This window comes from Euprymna scolopes, chromosome 1 (genome assembly GCF_053919585.1).
Source record: "Euprymna scolopes isolate OS-2025 chromosome 1, ASM5391958v1, whole genome shotgun sequence".
NCBI classification, from domain to species: domain Eukaryota; kingdom Metazoa; phylum Mollusca; class Cephalopoda; order Sepiida; family Sepiolidae; genus Euprymna; species Euprymna scolopes.
In genome coordinates, this window is record NC_136482.1 from 8,132,247 (window position 1) to 8,153,057 (window position 20,811).

Genomic DNA, 20,811 nt, shown 5'->3' on the forward strand with positions numbered 1-20,811 from the left:
GTGAGAGTTTAGGCTTCTTATCATGAGGTCCCGATTTTGAATCTCGCTAGATTCAGCCACTCTGATGAGTCGTAGACGACGAAACATGTGTCAGGGGATAATTATATTTTAAAAACACACACATATATATATATATATATATATATATATATATATATATATTACTAGAAAATACCTGTCTCGGGAAGGATAAGATTAATTCTCCAAACGTAAGCTCACACCAATTTCAGGTTCCCTTCCAAGAATTAAAATCAAAATATGATACTAAACCTTATGTCTAGAATCCGTATTTCAATTTTGATAGACGTCCATTACACGATTTTGATTTCAGAAATGTCTACTAAATTTTAACGCTTTAGCTTAAGGGATCTTCAGAAGAAATTGAAATTCAGTGAATATTTCTTAATTGGTATCTTAATGACTATAGATCTGAATCAATGTAAATCTGAAATATTTCAATTTTCAAATAGATGTGCTCATTGTTTCGCCTAAAAACCGTTTTTAAACAAATTTGGGGAATATTAATTGCTGTCTAATGCTTTCAATTTTACAAAAATCTTAGATATCTGAATTTTCACAAAGGGTTTTCACCACATTTTAACCTGCTTTGCATTAAACTAAATGTAGCCGACATTTGGATCTCTTAAGCCTGGAAGGAAGCACTGTTCCAAATTTGATAATGATCGGTTATTTAGTGTAGAGGTAAATCCTTTGCATGCAAATGCATAAACATAACTTATACACATACATTAGCAGGGAATCTCGACGTTGCCCGGGATTGAATGATCAACGAACAGTTAACACTCCCATATTTTTATTATCATTGAAACTCATGAAATCGCTCATTTTTAAATTGGATCGATTGATTGCCTGCTCTGGTTAGGAACTCATCTCAGTGCACCGGGGGGGGGGGAAGCTTTACATGCCTCTTACAGTGACTTAGTTTACAATATATTCTTGTCTACATTGCACTGTAGAAAACTTACTGTTGATTTTATAAAATTATTTATATATAATGGCTAGCATTAAAGTTTCAAATGCAAAAGTCAAGTATCATGATTCAATTGTTTTGAACAGAAACATTCATTTTGAATGCGTCCCTGTCATATTAAATAATCTACTGTTGATTTTTATATGTTGGGCTTTCGACTTGTGTGGTAATAAAACTTCTGAAATGCACTTGTGATGTTAGGCTGTATAAGATGTTTACTTTGGTCAAAATCACCTGTTCCTTCTTTCATTGGATGTGCATGTTAGATCTTACCAAACCTGCACATATTATTAGTGCTAGCATGCACCAATTCTTTTAAAAAGGTACTACTTAGTATAACTCCAAATTTGGTGTATAGCAATTTTTTCTCTATTTTGTATTTAATTCATTTTAAACGTCTTTTGGGGTCAATGCAAGTTTGGGTGTATGCACCCTATAAATTTACAAGAAAAGGTGGCCATTTTACCAGGTTGCTGAGAATATATATTCCCAAATTTATAACAATCTGTTTATAAAAAAAATTAAAACCTTTATATATGAGATAGTTACAGTTTGCTTGAAGCATTGTGTGTAATTCATATGTAAATTTTGAGCAATTTGTAATGTAATAACTTTATTTTATTTTCTATTCACTCTGTTTTTATATCTCCATTCAATAAATGGTGTCCAAGTTTTTCTGATATTTCTAGGTCAGTTATATCCTGTTCAAATTTAGCCCATAATGTTTATCTCTCTCACAGCGAGATGATGTGCCACAAGGGTCGGAAAGTAGAATTTAAAGAGCCAGCGCCCAAGAGGAAGAACACTCTGGCCTGCTAAAAATGCCTGGGTACCTGTCGGCATTCCTCAAGTGACTAGCAATAAACTAGCCTCTTCACAAAGGGAGAAGATAAAGCCTGGGAGTATGCTTCTCTTTGAACTGCATACGACCAGGAACATACCTTAATTAACTGAACAACTCATCTCAACAATAATCAGGACTTTGGCAGCTTTCATGCAGAGAGAAAACATATTGGATTCATGTGCGTGTTGTGTTAACCAGATGTTTGTAATATTAAATACATCTGGCCAACACCCAATAACCATCCTATTTAAAAAGTGCAAAATTTGATGAATTTGTAGAACTGTTTTTTTTTTTTTTTTTTTTTTTTTTTTTTTTTTTCCTTGTCTAAATATTGGTTACTAAGTTTTCTAAAATTTTGTCATTAAATTAAGACTGCCTTGGCAATTTATAAATGCCACGGCCATGGAAAATGCAAGAAAAAATCTGCCACTAGATTGAAGCAGTGCTGATTCAGGAGTGTATGGTTGTTGATTGTGGAACCTTTGCCTCACAATTACACACGTGACACTCTTGCAGGGGGTATCCATTGTCTCTCATGACTAAATGGAGGTCATGAAATAAATCAATTATGGTAGAATTATTGGATTGGATTAGAGTTATCTTTTCTATTCTTGCCAATGCATTCTTCTATCTAGAAGTTAATATCCCATTCTAAGTTTCGCACATCAAAGGAATGAGATTTATCTTTCTGGCTTGTCCTCCAAATCCGTGCTTCTATTTTATAACAAATTACATTAAAAAAAAAGAAGAAAAAAAGTTATTACATTTTTTAATGTAATTTAATGTTTTCCAAATTGTGTGAAACCATCTCTACACATCTTTTAAAAATGTTTTTTTGTTTATATTTTTTCTTTATACAATGCTGATAAACTTTTTGTTCATATTTATACAAAATTTTGCAATTTTTTAATTGTTTATGAATCTCCAAACGTTACACAACAAAAGCAAACAAGACTGTTTCTGTACGTAATTAAAACTATGTATGTTTTAGGCTATTAGTAAGACTTTTTTACATACACGATATTATTATATTCATAATTTAACCAAACTGTAAAATAAACAATATTAAGGCAAAAAAGTGGTCTTTTTATCATTGCCCATTCAAAGGGTGCCTCAAATCCATTTGATCCTTACTTAAAAATGTAATTTTACAAATAAAATGTTTGAATTAAATATTAGCCTATTTATTTCTTAAAATTACTTTAATTTCAATGCATGTAGGTGAACTACAATTTTTTTTTCTTTTTTACAAGGTGGTCACCACTTATCAAGGCCCGGAAGCCACTCAGGGATAAGGGTTATTGCATGTACAGTACGTTAGTGTGGAGATTTAATGAAGTGTCTCCTTAAGGGGGGGCGGTTCATCAGGTATTTGTTTATGTTAGACTTGAAGACATCCAGGTTGTAGTCAGGTGGGACGCAGGCAGACGGAACAGAGTTCCACAGGTGTGCAGTTCTAAGAAATAAGCTTTGTTCATGGAATCCACGTTTTGATTTAGGCACAGATAAAGAGTAGGAAAATTTTTCACAGTGGATTCAGCTAAACGGGTGTTTTTCGTGAAAGATTAGCAAGGGAGGACCAGAGATTGGAGTTCAGACGAGCACCTGCCATGGAAATAACGATAAAACAAAGATAGGCTCACAACGTCTCTTCTGTGGGAGAGAGGTTGCAGGGAAGAGAAAAGGGCATCCTCCACGAAGTCTATTTTGTACTCTGTCAAGGCAGAATAGGCTGTTTTTAGCAGCTCCTAACTAGATATGGCAGCAGTAGTCCATCTTTGGATGTACTTGGCTTTTATATAGATAGAGAATTGCATCAGTAGTGAGATCTTCTGGAGCAGTAAAAGGATCCCACCATCTTTCCAGCGACCTTGGCAACAGACTTGATGTATGTGTTCCATTTCAGATCAGGAGTAAAGGTCAAGCCCAGAAGTTGTCAAAACATGGGGCTTCTCCTAGACTGGAGCCATCCATTTCAATTGATTTCAGATGGGGATCAGAGCGTTGATGATGTAAAGATAGGAGTTTGGTTTTAGATGCATTAAAAGTAACCAGCCACCTCTTCCTCCACTGAACCACGCGCTCAAGATCAGAGGAGAGAGAATCAGAGAGAACTTTGTCATTTACAGCCTTTGATGTGTTGCCATAGATGGTTGTGTCATCAGCATAGATGTCAACGAATGATTTAAGTATGTGTTTAGGGAGATCATTGATGTAGATCAGGAAGAGAGTTGGGCCCAGGATGGACCCCTGAGGGACTCCAGCATTAATACTGCAGGCCTCTGATTTTTGCCTATCGACCACTACTCTTATGAGCCTAGCAGAGAGAAATGATTTATGATAGAGAAAACATTTCCAGTTATACTGTAGCTGGAAATCTTGTGAAGTAGGCACTAAGGCCTTTGATATGTCAAGTGCAATTGCCCTAGAAAGGAAGCCTTTGTCAAGAGATTCACTCATCCTATGAGATATAACCGTTAGCACATCTGCGGTAGATCTTGCAGAACGGAAACCATATTGCGTGTCACTAAGGTTATTTCTGCTGAGGTGGTTGACTATTTCTCTATTAATTATGGATTCCAGCAACTTACTCATAACACACAGGAGACTTATTGGTCTGTACTGAGAGGGAGATGACTTATCACCTGAATTCTTAAATACAGGGCATACTGATGAGGTTTTCCAGGGTGTTGGAAAGCACTTCTCCTTAAGGCAACGCTTAAACAGTTTCGTAAATATGGGAGTAAGTTCTGGTTGGAGCTTTTTTAACACTATAATTAGGATGCTGTCAGAGCCAGTTGCTTTACTGGAATCAAGGTTCTTGATTAGCTTGGTGACCTCATGCACAGATATTTGTATGTTGCATAGCGTGTTGTGTTATAGGAGGAAATATGGGGAGTTGATTGCCTTTGTTGCATAGGTTAGAATTAGCTGCAAAGTTCTTTGCAAATAGTTTGGCCTTGTCTGATGCTGACGGGATGACCTCTGGTCCATTGATAATGGTTAGGATTGAATGCACACTTCTGTTCAGGATCCTATTTGTTATTTGCCAAAACTGGTGGGAACCAAGCCGCTGCTCAGCTACTTGTGATTTAACAGACTGAGCATATAGCTGTCTTGCATTTTATTACTCTTTTACAGTGTTTGCTGGCATTCCTGAAAGCAGCTTTAGTCTCAGTGCATCTGTTACGTTGGTAGCTATGGAAAAAGTGATTTCTGTGCGCAATGGCAGCAGCACATTCTGGGGAGAACCATGGCTGGCTGTTAGGTTTTTGTTGGAATTTTTTAGATGGTATGAATCGGTCTATGCCTACAATTAACCATTGGAATGCAGAAGTAGATCAGATATGAGTATACGGAAGCTATTCCAGTCAGCCATGGAGTATCGGTATACAGTACGGTGGAGGGGTACGCCTGAGGACTTATTACATTTCATTTTTATCTTAACTGATACAACAGAGTGGTCGAAGGATCCTAGAGGAGAAAGAATGGAACATGAACATAGCTCAGGGGAAGTGAAGAGAAAAAGGTCTAGAAGGCTTGCATACTGACGTGTAATATCTGGCACATCGATGGGCTCGCGAACAATCTGAGCGAGGTCATAAGCAATGGCAAAATCATGGCAGAACCTCCCCTCATCGTCTGTCTTATTTGAGTGGGTCAGCCATTCCATGTTATGGACGTTGAAGTCACCACAGATGTGAATGTTAACCGAGGTATGTGCAGACAGGATCTGGTCAATTTTCTCAGATATGCTCTTAAAGATAGTAACTCTGCTGTTGTGGGGCCGATAGAGGGCAAATATAAATGCAGTGGTGTAAGCAAGTGCAACCCGGAAGTACATATAAGGTAAATTCATATCTTCTCTAGAGATATCCCTGCCACACAGGAAGCCATCTTTAATGTAGGCACATATTCCATGCCCATGGCGATCTTGGGGGTCAGATTTAGATGTTAAGTTAGAGTATCTGTTAATTATCTAGGGAAGTGGTCGGCCCTATTCTAGTTTCGCTTAGAAAGAATATGCCCGGTTTCGTCTCCTGTAATTGGGTTTCAACCTCTGGAAGGTTGGAACGTAGACCCCTGATGTTGGAGAAGGAGACATGTTAGTAGGGGTCTACGTTGGAAGATGTGGTTCTAGGTTTATTCGAGTTTTTTTTTTTTTTCTGGAGATATTTCATGTTGAGGTTTTGGGATTTGTGGAACAGGTCGGCAGGATAGAGAGGGAAAGTAAGAGAGAAAAGGACAGGAAATTCTTTTTTTTTTTTTTATGTAGCACATAAGGTAAAGCCATAACAATTACCCACTAGTATGGCATCGAGAGGCCTCACCAGAGACTACTGCATGGTCCAGAATCCATTAATCAAATGGCAACACAGCAATCCCAGTACTTTGCACCTGATAGGACAGCCTCCTTAGTGGTTAATCCAAGGTTCGGGTCCCTGACTTATCAGGCAGATAACATCAGCCCAGATGAAACGTTTACCTCTAGCACCCTTACTAGTGACATGGCCACAAGGATAGACATAGAGACAGAAAAATTTCCGACATCTCAGACTACTGTTCACCAAGTACTACCGACTTGGAAAGCAGCTTTTTCTTCACCCTTTGTCAGAAAAATCACTCACTTAAATGAGGACTGAGGGACAAAAAAAAAAAAAAAGAAGCGAGGGTTACTGGAGCTGCCGATAACACGTCCACTGCATTATCTACTCTCCATTTAAAAAAAAAAAAAAAAAAAAAAAAAAAAAAAGGAATATGTACGAGGGACTAATATCTACTTCGTATAGGTCCGGTGCTCAATTATCAATTCAGGACGCTTTTTGAAGATAATCTCCTCTCCCATATTAATGTGGGGATGTTTTTGGCGTTATCTATCTCGAGTTTGAATCATTCGAGCTTCACCTTATAATTAAAATCCAATAATGAAATTTTATCAATTTGTGAAGTTGGCTTAATTTTGAATTAATTTATATTTGAGTATAGATAATAATTCAAGGTTTTAATTTGGAAGGTTCTCGTTTTCATGAGTGACTTTTTTTTTTTTTTTTCGTTTTACATGTAACAAGACAATATTGGTTAATAGCATATTTGATAAAAAAAAAAGATTTCAGAACAAAAAAGAAAAAAAATAGCAAGACAAGATAGGTAAAATTAAGTTACGAGTTAAGTCAAAGCTGCAATGAGAAAAGAGTTAGCGGTAATTAGCACAAAATAGATTTCAAAAAGTTAGATAGAAATATTTTTTAACCTTAGCTTAAGAGTCTGGAAAATGCGACCTACCCTTCAGGTTATATCGGAAATGGGAAGCTAGCAGACTTTAATTTTTTTTTTTTTACCCAGTGGTCACCACTTATCAAGGCCCGGAAGCCACTCGGGGATAAGGGTTATTGCAAGTACATTACGTTAGTGTGGAGATTTGATGAAGTGTTTACTTAAGGGGGCTGTTCATTAGGAATTTGTTAACGTTGGACTTGAAGACATCCAGGTTGTAGTCAGGTGGGAAGCAGGCAGACGAACAGAGTTCCACAGACGTGCACTTCTCAGAAAGAAACTTTGTTCATGGAATCCACGTTTTGATTTAGGCACAGATAAAGAGTGGGGGAAATTTTTCACAGTGGATTCAGCTAGACGGGTGTTTTTCGTGAAATATTGGTGAGGGGGGGGGACCAATGGACGTTGTGTGTGTATGTTGGAGGGGTAATGCTTTTATTTATTTTTTTATTTCTTTGTCTATTTTTATTTTCATTTTTATTCTTTTTGCTTTATCTATCGGGTTTGAATCTTCGAGCTTCACCTTATAATTAAAATCCAATAATGAACTTTTATCAATTTGTGACAAAAACTGGCAAATATACCCAGTGAACCAACTGCAAGAGAGATTCTGACAATTGCACTTGAATCTTAAAAAATATCTCTTGGTTGGAATGTATGAGATAGTGAATGTCTGGCATCCAGTAGAATGCCCCATTCCCAGCTAGAACAAAATTATGTTCTGTAAGTATTTTAATAGATGTTCTGACAAACTACAATCCCTTGTACCCCCCTCGACGTAAATACCCCCGACTAACCCAAAAAGCAGCAAAATCCCACCCCTACACAGATCCCTAGATCTAAGAAAGCTTTTTACTATAATGGTTTCTTCCTCAGAGCTGCTAGACTTTGGAATTTCTTTCCGTGTTCCTGCTTTCCCAACTGTACTGACATGCAGAAGTTCAGGTGTAATGTGAACAGATATCTAGCTGCTCAACTCCCTACATACTATCCCTGAAACTTATGTCTCCGATAGTAGCTCCCTACATCAAAGTGGCATTATGCCTTGTTTGTGGTGAAAATTGTAATAATAAAAAAAATTATAAGAAAATAATTAAAAAAAAAAAGATTCTGCAAATTACTCTCTCCCTAATTTCCCACTATGAATGGAAACTGTGCCAGATGATCTGATCATTTTTTTTTTTCTCATATCCTGGCTATCATAAAAATCTTGATACCCCCCAAAGCATATGGACCAGATTTTATTCCTATTCATAGCTTTAGCAATGGATAAATTCTCTCTAGAGCTGCCCCTGTCCTCTCCAAACAACAATAAATACTTTGCAGAATCTTCCTTGCTTGCTGGAAAATTGCTTCTGTGGTACAAATGTTAAAAAAATTGTTTTGCAAAAGAGCTGACCCTCAAAATCATTGCTTCATAAGACTCTGCCTACTCTTTGCTAAAATTTTTTAATCTTTAGTCTAGTGCTATTTCCTCACTTTGAAAATATGAAACGCCTCTCTGACCAACAGTATGATTTAAGCCATCCTATTCTACTGCGGATATCATAATGGTCATTTCTGAATGTATATAGAAACACACTGGATAAGGTGAAGCTAGGTCAGTGGTGCTAAATATCTGCTAGGCTTTTGACAAAGTCGGGCATGAAGGTCTTTACAGAAAAATTAATTCTTATGATATTAATAGGAAAATATTTAATATAATCAGTTTTCTTAATTAAAAGAAAGATTTCGGTTATTTTTAATATTTTGTGCATCTAAATGAATATGGCGCAATCATGTTGACATACCGGTCCCGCCAGATCACCAAAGTTAAGCAACGTTGAGTCTGGCCAGTCCCAGATAGGTGACCATTTGGGAAGGCTAGGCGTTGTATATACCTTCTGGAAAGGTACATACAAAAAAAAAGTTTCTCAAAAAAAAAATTCCTCGCTACGAAAGCATCTACAAAGGGGCTCAAGGCTATGGATGGATATCTAAATGACATCACACCAACACAGGTTTCTCCAGTGATCAATACATGGATATATTATTCCTGATCTTCATTAACAACCTTTCCGATATAATCGCATCTGAGAGCATTTGCTGATGATACCATGCTCTATTCTTGATGTACGATATGGAAATAAGATTTCCATTATTTCAACCAAACTCATGAAAAGGAATTTAAACTACCTGACAAATACACCTCATGAACCAAGTGCAAGACAGATACAAGCGCTTGCAAGGTCTTAAAGGGGCGATTAGAATCTTAAAAACAATCTTTAAGTTGGATTGTATCAGATAGCAGTCGAATGTCTAGCATCCATTAGGATGTTCCATCTCCAGCTAGAATAAAGTTCGAAACCAACTTCAAAACCTAGTAGGTGATGCCCTTTTTTCTTCGTTGCAACCTCTTACATAAAATTAGATAGTGTTTTGTTGTTGAAATGGGCCGGAGTTAATGACTATTGGAAAAGCAATGCCAATCAATCGGACAATTAAAATAAAATTTTGAACAAGGAGTCTTTTTTTCCTTTCAACTGATTGTAAGAAATTGATTTACAAAATAAAACAATTCTGAAGCTCAAAGAAAATGTTAATTATTAAGATAAAAAGTCTTTTATAACTAAAAGACTCAACTGTGGAAGCATGTAAGAAAAATCAGAAATTTCGGAACTTTTTAGATGAAAAGCAATAATTTGGACTACTGTTAAAATCTTGGATGTAATACTCAGTTTCAACTGGTTGAACCTCTAGCTTTCTTCAGGTGCATCTTGTTAAACTCTAGAATGTTTGTGTCGAATTTTAGAATCTGTATGAAATTTTAAGCTGGAACCTTTAATCAATGGGGTAATTTTTGGTTTCGTAAGCCATGACCAAATAGAAATCTTAAGTGGTATTTGCTTATATTCTTAGTGTTGTCTATACTTAATGAGTGTTGCATTGTTCATTAGGAAACGATACACAGAATATAGATTTATTCAGTTAGGTACAGTAATAGAAGTCCATGTCAGGTAACAACAACTGGTAATGAGTTGACAAGTAAACCACTAAGTGTTTCCATTCAGAATTGCAGCTTCAACCAGTTTATATTCCCTTAAATATATATAAACTGTAATCACATGTTTGAGTTGTTCCATAACAAAGATTGTCACTTAGAATGATTTTAAAATTTAACCAGAAGTGTATACTGCACAATCACGTTGACACACCATTTCTCGCCAGATAATCGAAGTTAAGCAATGTTGAGCCTGGCCAGTACCAGATGGGAGACCATTTGGGAAGGCGAGGCGCTGTATGTACTGCGAGGTAAAATACCAGATTGAGAAATTGGCACAGTCTATTCTTCTCTCGAGGGTAGATGGGACTCTATAAAGCCATGGTAGGCAACCCATCTAGTGATGGCATCACGATAAAAAATACCTTTGATAGCCCTGGCGAAGCATCAAGTATTCAGCTACTGACAAGATTCGTATAGTGAGTTCAATCTTGGCTGCGCTGGATGGATGGATAGAGAAGTGTATCAAAGCAAAATATGGCTTTTTCATCGTTGCCAATTTTAGGGTGCCTTAAATCCATTTGATCCTTATTTAATATTCAATTTCATAATGAAGTATTGTTTGAATTGAATATTAGCCTATTTATTTCTTAAATTACTAGGACTATATAAGAATCGCTGCCAAACAATTGATAAATATTGATATCACTAAAAATGGCGAGATATTGTAAAACCCTGTTTTATAGTACTGAGTTGTGAGATAATGACTGAATTAAGAAACATCTATGAATTAATGTCAGCCAATTTTTTATGAAATCCACTTTTGCTTATTGACAATTTTCTGTTTAATCTTATAAATATTAATTTTTTGATTGTCCCATTAATCTCTGAACTAGCAAAGATACCCATGCTTCAGGGGGACTTTGCTGTACACTTGGCTACCTACTTTGCGGGCATCTACCTTGCAGTAAGTGGATGTTGTAAGAGCAACTATTGCTTAAGGTGTTTAAAATTTTTTAATTGGCTCATGAACTGATTGAAATCCAACTATGAACTTTAAAACAAATCGATTATATCGAAGTTGACACTTATATTGTTACAAATAAAAATTGAAACAATTACAAAAAGTCACAATGGTTAACATTTGTTTAATTGGTTGAGAGGATGAGGGTGAAGGAGAGTGATCTGATTTAAATTCACAAAGAAGTTGGTCAGCGCCATAGTAGCGGCCCTCCGGGATGGTAATGAACCCCAACTTGGTGTGCACCATCCCTAGGTGGGGGAGTTTCCAATGAGCCACACCAAATATGATCTTGACTTTAAAAAATGGTGTGCACCATCCCTAGGTCGGAGATCATCATGTCAGGTTTGGTTACGTTCGGTCCAGTGGTGTGAGCTGTAAGAGTATATATACAGAAGCTATGACTTTAACTTTTACTTTGGATAATGGTGCACAGCATCCTTGGGTGGAGGACCATCATGCTAGGTTTGGTCATAATTGGTCCAGCAATGTGGGCTGTAGGAGAGTGTATATATACATAGGCTACGACCTTGACCTTTGACAATGGTGTGTACCATCATATCAGGTTTGGTCATGATCGGTCCAATGGTGTGGGCTATAGGAGAGTATATATAGACTTTGACCTTAACCTTGAAAATAGTGCCCAGCATTCTTAGGTTAGGGACCATCATGCCAGGTTTGGTCAGAATCGGTTCAGTTGTGTGGGCTGTTGTAGTGGTGTCGGAGAGTTATACACACACACACATGTACATGAACGCTACTACTTTACATATATATATATATATATATATATATATATGATTATTTGTGGGTCACTTTTGCTTATTGATATTTTCTTTTTTAATCTTAAAAAATTTTTTTTTTAAAATTTTGACCGTCCCATTAATCTCTGAACCATTTTATTGTAGGTATTATCTGTGGGTCAACTTGATCCTCCGAATATTCAATATTCTTACAGCATCTCAACAGGAAGCAATGTCAAATATTTATGGAGTGCTTTTGGACCTTGGACCGACTGTGATAATATTTGCCAAGGTAAGTGACAGCATTACCTGAATTAATAACAAAATCTTATTCATTTAGGAAATATATTTGATAAAACATTTTTTAAAATGAAAAATAATAGATGTGTTTAACGTTTTTGCTTTTATCGATTAAAAAAATCATTAAAAGTTAATCAAAATATTTTGTAAGTTAACCAAATCAGTAATGGTTTCAAATATTACTACTATAAAACAAAGAATAAACTGTTGTCCGACACATGTTATTGGTTTAATACCAACTCAAAAATGAGCAGATGACAAAGTATAATCCTTAACATTTATTCAACAATTTATAGATTAAATGGTAAGGTAGAAGCTGTTGGATACGTGATGATCAAAATCTGGTGCACAACACATTTTTTTTTTTTATCTCTGTCTGTTATGGTAGACATGTTATCTGTTATGGTAGACATATTCTTAAAGGCCATGGCTCTCTTCTTCGATCCAAGGGAAATCACTCTGTTCTATTTTTTAGGTTGATAATTAACAAAAATAAAGATTTTTACAATATTTTATCAATTTTGCCAATAAAGATACTATAAATGGTTATATTAATACTCCAGATAGTTTTGCCAAATGCTAGACAACAAAATTCTGCTAGTTATCATGGTCTTGGGCCAGTTTTTCAGCTATCAAGATTGGCATACTAATATCAGCCATTATATAGTCTTCCCATCATTTTTGGTGGTTATTAATGATCTTTCTTTAATAAAATCGTCTTAATATCTGATATTTAAGCTAATTAAAATTTGTTATATATATATATATATATATATTGTAACATATGCAACAAAAAGTGGGGAATTAAGTAACAAATAGATGTAGGGGTATGAAAGGAAACTTACGATAAAAGCAAATACCATTTATCTTTGTAACTCGTTACCAAAAGGGGAAGTATAAGGGAATTTATGGAAAAGCAAAACCAAAGTATTTTATCACACATGTGACACGGATAAAAAAACAAAGGAGACACGGAAACCAAACGCGACAAAAAAACGTGAGAAAGAACGAAACGAGACACCAGTGATAATATTTTCAAAATTAAATTTTATTATAAAACACTAAACTGTGGTAGGGAGGGGATGGGATCAAATAGAATAAAAATAAAATAAATTACGAGAGTATGGAAGGGGTGTCTTTATCTATTATCTGAAAATACCAACGTGAAATATATCAAAACAAAAAAAATATCTTCAGTCCAAACAAAATGATGGCAGAATGAATTCAATGCCTCAATGTACGAGAGAGGTTGAGTAAGGGCGACTTACTGATTTTCTTTTTCCTTTGTTTCAAGCGGTTTTCTTTTTGAGCGAATTAAAATACATATTCACAAAGTTTGCCGCTTGTCGCGGCCGATGTCACCTCAGTTCACCATTTATCGCTGTTGATGTCGCCTCCTTTCACTGTTGGTACAGTTTTCCCAGGCATTATTCACTTTCTTGCATTGTTGATGGGGGGGGGGGGTTCCACATCGGTTCGTTCATCTGTCACTTGGTGAAGTAGTGGAAATTTTTCCACCTCCTCTTAGCCTGACGGCCAGGTGGTCTCTGTTCTGTACCAAAAAAAAAAAAATGCCTCTTTTCCCTCTCTCTCTCTCCTCTTCTCTATACATTTCTTATCCCTCTCTTTTCTTTCTTTGTTGCTTAGCAACTAGCAGGGATCATAAAGTGTTTCTGAGCAAATGACCCGGCCATCTCGCTAGCTTTAGTGCTTTCTCATCTCTCTCTCTTCTATACTCCCTCTCTCTTTCTCCTATAAGGTCTCTTTCTCTTTATACATTTTGCCTTGGTGATAAAATATAAGAATACCAAAAAACGATACATTTCTTGTCGATCTAAAATTAAATATTTAAATTTTTATTTAAATACATAATCCAATTATATATATATATATATATATATATATATATATATATATATGCCAATTCCTTAGTTTCACTTGGTTTTATGGATGTAGAAATAGGCAAAGTCAAACGTAATGGCAAGGTCTATTCATACATAATATATTAACTTCATGCGTTAGCAAACAACCAAAAGTAAAGAGATAACAGAAATTAACAGAAATAAAAGTGTTTCTTAGTCTTGCTTTTTGCATGCATGATTTTTTTTTTTTTTTTTTTTTGACAAGAGACACCACTTATCAAGGTCCGAGGGCCACTTGAGGATAAGGGTTTATGAGTGTACGGTGGTCACTGGGACAAGTGTAGTAATCGTTAGTGATGGAAATTGGGTATGATTTGAACTTGTTTACACTGGATTCAAAGATGACCATGTTGTAGTTAGCTGGAAAGCAGGCTAGCGAAACCAGAGTGAGGGGAATTGTTGCTAGCCGTTGTAGCTAGACGTTTGAAATATGTGAAAAGTATTCACACATTACATATATCAACTTTATGTTTTAAACAACCAAAACGAAAAGAATTAAGTGTTCAAAAGCCAAAACAGTGATGTTTTGTTCCAAAAAAGTTCAAAGGTCAAGGATGTCACTATATTTAGAAATCCATGACCTTTTTTTCTTTAAGATGCCGGTCATGAGGAGCATATTATTAATAGTATAATTAGTCATCTACAAAGACACTGTTTTGTTGTATCACAGCTGTTTGATAATTCAAGCGTCTTTCCATTGCATCATTATCATTTTAGCAATACTCTGAAAAATGCAAAAAAGAAAAGTATTTTTCCCAATTTCAAAGGTCACACTACCTGCCCCCTCCTCCTTCAGCTTGACACACAACCTCTTTGACTCTTGGGTGTGTCCCTTGCAAACAACTGTATCAGCCATTACAAACCAACAGATGCATTTTATTTGAAATTCTAACATGAATCATTATTTGCTTTAACTAATACCCTTAGCCTTGCCTATCCTTCTTATCCCCTCCTGCCAATAAAAAAGGAACAGAAGGAAATAATTATAGATTCACCAATGTATGTCTGTATGTTTGTTCACAAAATATCTACAAAAAAATATTTCCCATTGAAGTTCAATAGCAATTTTTTTAAGGGAGAGCTAAAGAGTAGTTAAACTTTTGGGTGGAGCCATTTTCTTTTTGTGGAGAATGTTTTTTATTTAAAAACAAAAAACATTTCCTACAAGAAAGTGCTTTAAAGTCTAAATACATACCAGCTGAGTTACCCAATGTTGCACAGGTTCAAAATGATAAGTTGAATAAATGTTTTGTATCCTAGATTTTATGCTTTCAGCAACCATATGTCCAGCATATCTTATATCGGTCATCATTTTGTATGGTGCATTAAGTAAAACAACGCATGCCTCAGAGGGAAGAGAAAACGAGAAAAGTTGTATACTCAGTCCGTCAATTGCAAAGTAGCTGAGCAATAGCTTGATTCCCACCAATTTTGGCAAATAACAAACAGGGTCCTGAATAGTGCTCTATCCCAACCATTATCAATGGACCTGAGGTAATCTCGTCAGCATTGGACAAAGCCAAACTCTTTGCCAAAACTTTGCAGCTAATTCTACTCTGTGATCAGGGCCACCAACCTCCGTATTTCCTCCTATGTCTGAAAACCTGCTATGCGACATACAAACATCTGTGCATGATGTTGCCAAGCTAATCAAAACCTTGATTCCAGTAAAGTAATTGGTCTTTTTAGCATTCCTATTATAGTGCTCAAAAAGCTTCAACCAGAATTAGCTCCCATACTTGTTTAAACGTTGTCTTAAGAATTGCTTCCCAACACCCTGGAAAACCTCATCAGTATGTTCTGTATTTAAAAATTCAGGTAATCGCTTATCTTTTTACATTTTTTTTATTAAATTTTTTTATTACATTTTCACCCCAAACAAGGCACATTGCCACTTTGTTGTAGGGGGCTACTATCAGGGACATAAGCTACTGGGATACTATGTAGGGAGTTGGGCAACAAGATGTTGGTTCACGTTACACTTGAACTTCTGCATGTCAGTACAGTTGGGGAAGCAGGGACCCGGAATGGAATTCCAAAGTCTAACGATTCTGGGGAAGAAACTACTGGAGTAGAAGGCTCTCTTACATCTAGGGATCTCTACTGTGAAGAGGTGGGATTTTGCTGCTTGTCGGGTTTGCCAGGGGTATTTACGTCGAGGGGGCACAAGTGCTTGCAGTTCGTCAGAACATTCACCGTCAAAGTACTTGTAGAACAGGCAGAAGGATGTAACATTTCGTTGATGGGACAGAGGCTGAAGATTAGATAAGTTCAGGATCTATCAAGTTGGAGACTCTTTTGGACCTTGTCCAGGAGCAAGAGACTAGTAGCAGATGCACCAACCCAAATATGACAACAATACTCCATACATGGGCGAATGGTGGCCTTATAGAGGTACAGGATACTTTCGGGTGTTAGTAGCTTTCTAGTACGGTAGAGAGAGCCTACCTTCCTCGCAGCGGTCCTGGCAATGCTCTCAATGTAATTGTTCGAACTCATGTTTTCTGTGAACGTTAGACCGAGGAGTTTAAAAGAAGTACTTTCAGATAATGAATCTTTGGTCATTGCTATTGGTGGTAGAGAAGGTCTCTTGTAATTATTGAAGTAAACAAGTTTAGTCTTGGCAGCATTGAATGTGACCATCCATTTTTGTCCCCATTCCACTATGGATTGGAGGTCATCCTCTAGCTCCCCCTTACCGAAACTCTTAAAAAAAAAAAATATGACGATAGTACAATCTAAAAATAAGCTTAAACCAGGATTAGGGACAAACAAATTCAACTTGCCTCCTCCCTTGAGGCTCTCATTCACAAATATCCGTGGGCTTAGAACTAACTTAGCTGATGTTGAAGCATTTCTCTTAACAAATACCCCGGATATCTTAGCACTAAGTGAGACTAACCTACACTCCTCCATTCCCTCTAACCACTTTAACATGCCTGGATATCTCCCACTCTGCCGTAAGGACTCTGACAGACATATGCACGGACTTGGAGTTTACATTCGTAATACCCTTCCCTTGACTAGAGAAACAAACCTAGAAACAGATGATCAAGCCTTTATGTGCTTTAGACTAAACATGCAACACAATATTAGCTATTATTATTTTCTCTACCGCTCTCCCTCGACTCAGGACTGCTCCATAATAAACAAAGCATCTGACAGCATAGACACGGCACTGACCCTCGACACTAGCGCACAAATACATGTGTTTGGTGACTTTAATGTCCACCACAAAAACTGGCTTGGATTCTCTACTCACACAGATGCAGCGGGCAGCACAACCCATAGCTTCGCTATATCTCACTCCCTATCACAAATTGTTACGTTTCCAACCCGTTTCCCTGACCAGGAAGAACAACACGCATCACTTCTAGATCTGTTTTTGACCACAGTTCCCGATGACTGCATAACAAAGGCCCACAGTCCACTCGGGAACGCTGATCATGCAGTGATAATGGTTGAAATCGCCCTAAACTCTAGACCCAAAACTGAAGAGCCAGTGCTCAAAACAACGAGATATTATAATAAGGCTGACTGGGAAGCCATCAGGGAACTAATTAGAGATGCTCCATGGAAAAATATTTTCTCTCTCCCTGCTGAACAATGTGCAAACGAGACCACTGACTGGTTCAAAACTGCAACCGAAGCGCATGTTCCCATGCGGAAATTTTATAGTAAGCCCCACTCTCCCCAATGGTTTACGTCGACTTGTGCAACTGCCATTGCTCAAAAGCAGCATGCATACCGTAGGTTTAACCGACATAAGTCCAGTTCAAACAGACTGAAGTATATAGAAGCTAGAAATAACGTTAAGAAAGAAATAGCGACAGCTAAGAGAGAATTTACGGAAACCACTAAAAAGCGCATCGAAGCACAAAAACTAGGAACTCGAGACTTCTGGAAAATCTACAACAGTGTAGTAAATAATGGGCAATCAACAATTCCCCCACTAACCAACAATCACGAGGTTGTCTCCTCAGCAACTGACAAGGCTAACATGCTTGCCAGTCGGTTTGCCTCAAACTCCACACTGGACCCTTCCAACCACCCCCTACCTGACTTTCCTATGCGGACAGACGCCACACTGGACGATCTGAAAACCACCCCGGCTCAGGTGCATGCTATCATAAAATACCTTGATACCTCAAAAGCATGTGGACCCAATCTTATCCCAGCTGTGCTATTAAAAAAGTGCTCAGCCGAAGTAGCTTCAGTTCTCTCCAAACTCTACAACAAATGCCTTAATGAAGCTTGCTTTCCGGTCTGTTGGAAAACTGCTTCTGTTGTACCAGTATTCAAGAATTCTGGCGAAAGGACAGACCCATCAAATTATCGCCCCATTAGCCTCCTCCCACTTTTTGCCAAAATATTTGAGACCATAATTAATCATGCTCTAGTCCATCATCTTACAGATGCTAAACTACTGACTGACAAACAATATGGATTTAGACAAGCCCGTTCCACAGCAGACATCCTAACTGTGATCTCTGAACGTATATACCATTCACTGGACAACGTGGGGGAGGGCAGAGCGGTAGCTCTAGATATATCTAAGGCTTTTGACAGGGTATGGCATGAGGGTCTCCTCAGTAAAATCAGATCATACGGTATCACTGGTAGAATACTTAACATAATTAAATCCTTAGATAAGAGAAAAATCCAGGTTGTCCTCGACGGTCGTACATCTAAACAATATGATATAAATGCGAGGGTGCCCCAGGGTTGTATCCTTGGACCTCTATTGTTCCTGATATTCATAAATGACCTCCCCGACAACATTGCCTCTGAGATGGGTATATATGCTGATGACACTACACTCTATAGCAGGCACGACAGGAAGACGAATGAACACATTTCTAAAGAAATGGCAGAAACACTAGAAGAAGACCTCCAATCTGTAGTGGAATGGGGACAAAAGTGGTTGGTCGCGTTCAATGCTGCCAAGACTAAACTAGTTTCATTCAATAATTACAAGAAACCCTCTCTACCACCCATAGCAATGGCCAACGACTTTATCTGAGAGTCCATCTTTCAAACTCCTTGGCCTAACGTTCACAGGAAACATGAGTTGGAACAATTACATCGAAGGCATTGCCAGGGCTGCTGCAAGAAAGGTGGGCTCTCTCTACCGTGCTAGAAAACTACTAACACCCGAAAGTATCCTGTACCTCTATAAGGCCACCATTCGCCCATGTATGGAGTATTGCTGCCACATCTGGGCTGGTGCATCTGCTACTAGTCTCTCGCTCCTTGACAAGGTTCAAAAGAGTCGCAAACCTGATAGGCCCTGAACTGGCATCTAAGCTTCAGCCTCTGTCCCATCGACGAAATGTTGCATCCCTTTGCCTTTTCTACAAGTATTTTAGTGGTGAATGCTCTGACGAACTGCAATCACTTGTGCACCCTCGACAAACCCGACAGGCTGCTAAATCCCACCCCCACACTGTAGAGATCCCTAGATGTAAAAGATCTTTTTACTCCAATAGTTTCTTCCCCAGAACCGCTAGACTCTGGAATTCCATTCCAGGTCCCTGCTTCCCCAACAGTACTGACGTGCAGAAGTTCAAGTGTAACGTGAACCAACACCTTGCTGCCCAAATCCCTACATAGTACCCCAGTAGTTGTTGCCCCTGATAGTAGCCCCCTACACCAAAGTGGCAATTTGCCTTGTTTGGGGTGAAAATGTAATAAAAGAAAAAAAAAAATGTGTTCATTTGTTTTCTTGTCATGCCTGTTATAGAGCATGGTGTCATCAGCATATATACCCAGCTCAGAGGCAATTTTGTCAGGGAGGCCATTTATGAATATTAGGAATTATAGAGGTCCAAGGATAGACCCCTGAGGTACTCCCGCGTTTATATCATATTGTTTAGATTTACCACCGTCGAGGACAACCTGAATTTTTCTCTTATCTAAGAAGGATTTAATTATGTTAAGTATTCTTCCAGTGATACTAGATGATCTAATTTTCCTGAGAAGACCTTCATGCCATACCTGTCAAAAGCCTTAGATATATCTAGAGCTACCGCTCTACCCTCCCCTGCTTTGTCCAGTGAATGGTATATACGTTCAGAGATTAGTTAGGATATCTGGTGTGGAGCAGGCTTGCCTGAATCCATAGTGTTGGTCGGTCAGAAGTTTAGCATTTGTAAGGTGATGGACTAGATCTTGATTAATTATGGACTCAAATATTTTGGCAAAAGTCAGAATTCTTGAAAATTGGTACCACAGAAAGTTTTCCAGCAGTCCAGAAAGCAAGATTCATTAAGGCATTTGTTGTAAAGTTTGGAGAGAACTGGAGCTACTTCGGCTGAGAATTTTTTTAATAGCACAGCCGGAATGAGATTAGGTCCACATGCTTTTGAAGTGTCAAGGTTTTTTATGATAGCATACACCTGAGAAGGGGGGATTTTCAGATCGTCTAGCGTGGTGTCTGTTTGCAAAGAAAAGTCACGGAGGGGGTGGTTAGCAGGATTCAGTGTGGAGTTGGAGGCAAACCGACTGGCAAGCATGTTAGCCTTCTCGGTTGCTGAGCAAACAACCTCATGATTGTTGGTTAGCGGGGATTGTCCATTATTTACTACACTATTGTAGATTTTCCAGAAATCAAGGGTTCCTAATTTGTGTTTCGATGCATTTCTTGGTTGTTTCAGTGAATTCTCTCTAAACTGTCGCTATTTCTTTCTTAACGTTACTTCTAGCTTCTATATACTTCTGTCTGTCTGAACTGGAC

The 20,811-nt window shown here is 37.6% G+C and overlaps 1 protein-coding gene across 2 annotated transcripts in view; it reads left to right on the forward strand.

Moving 5' to 3' along the window:
• LOC145277073 (A disintegrin and metalloproteinase with thrombospondin motifs 9-like) overlaps positions 1–20,811 on the forward strand; it is a 314,902-nt gene that overhangs the window by 196,671 nt on the left and 97,420 nt on the right. For both annotated transcript variants that reach the window (XM_080128762.1, XM_080128775.1), the window contains one exon: positions 12,019–12,145. In XM_080128762.1, coding sequence (XP_079984888.1) covers positions 12,019–12,145 — 127 coding nt within the window. The remainder of the gene's footprint in view (positions 1–12,018; positions 12,146–20,811) is intronic.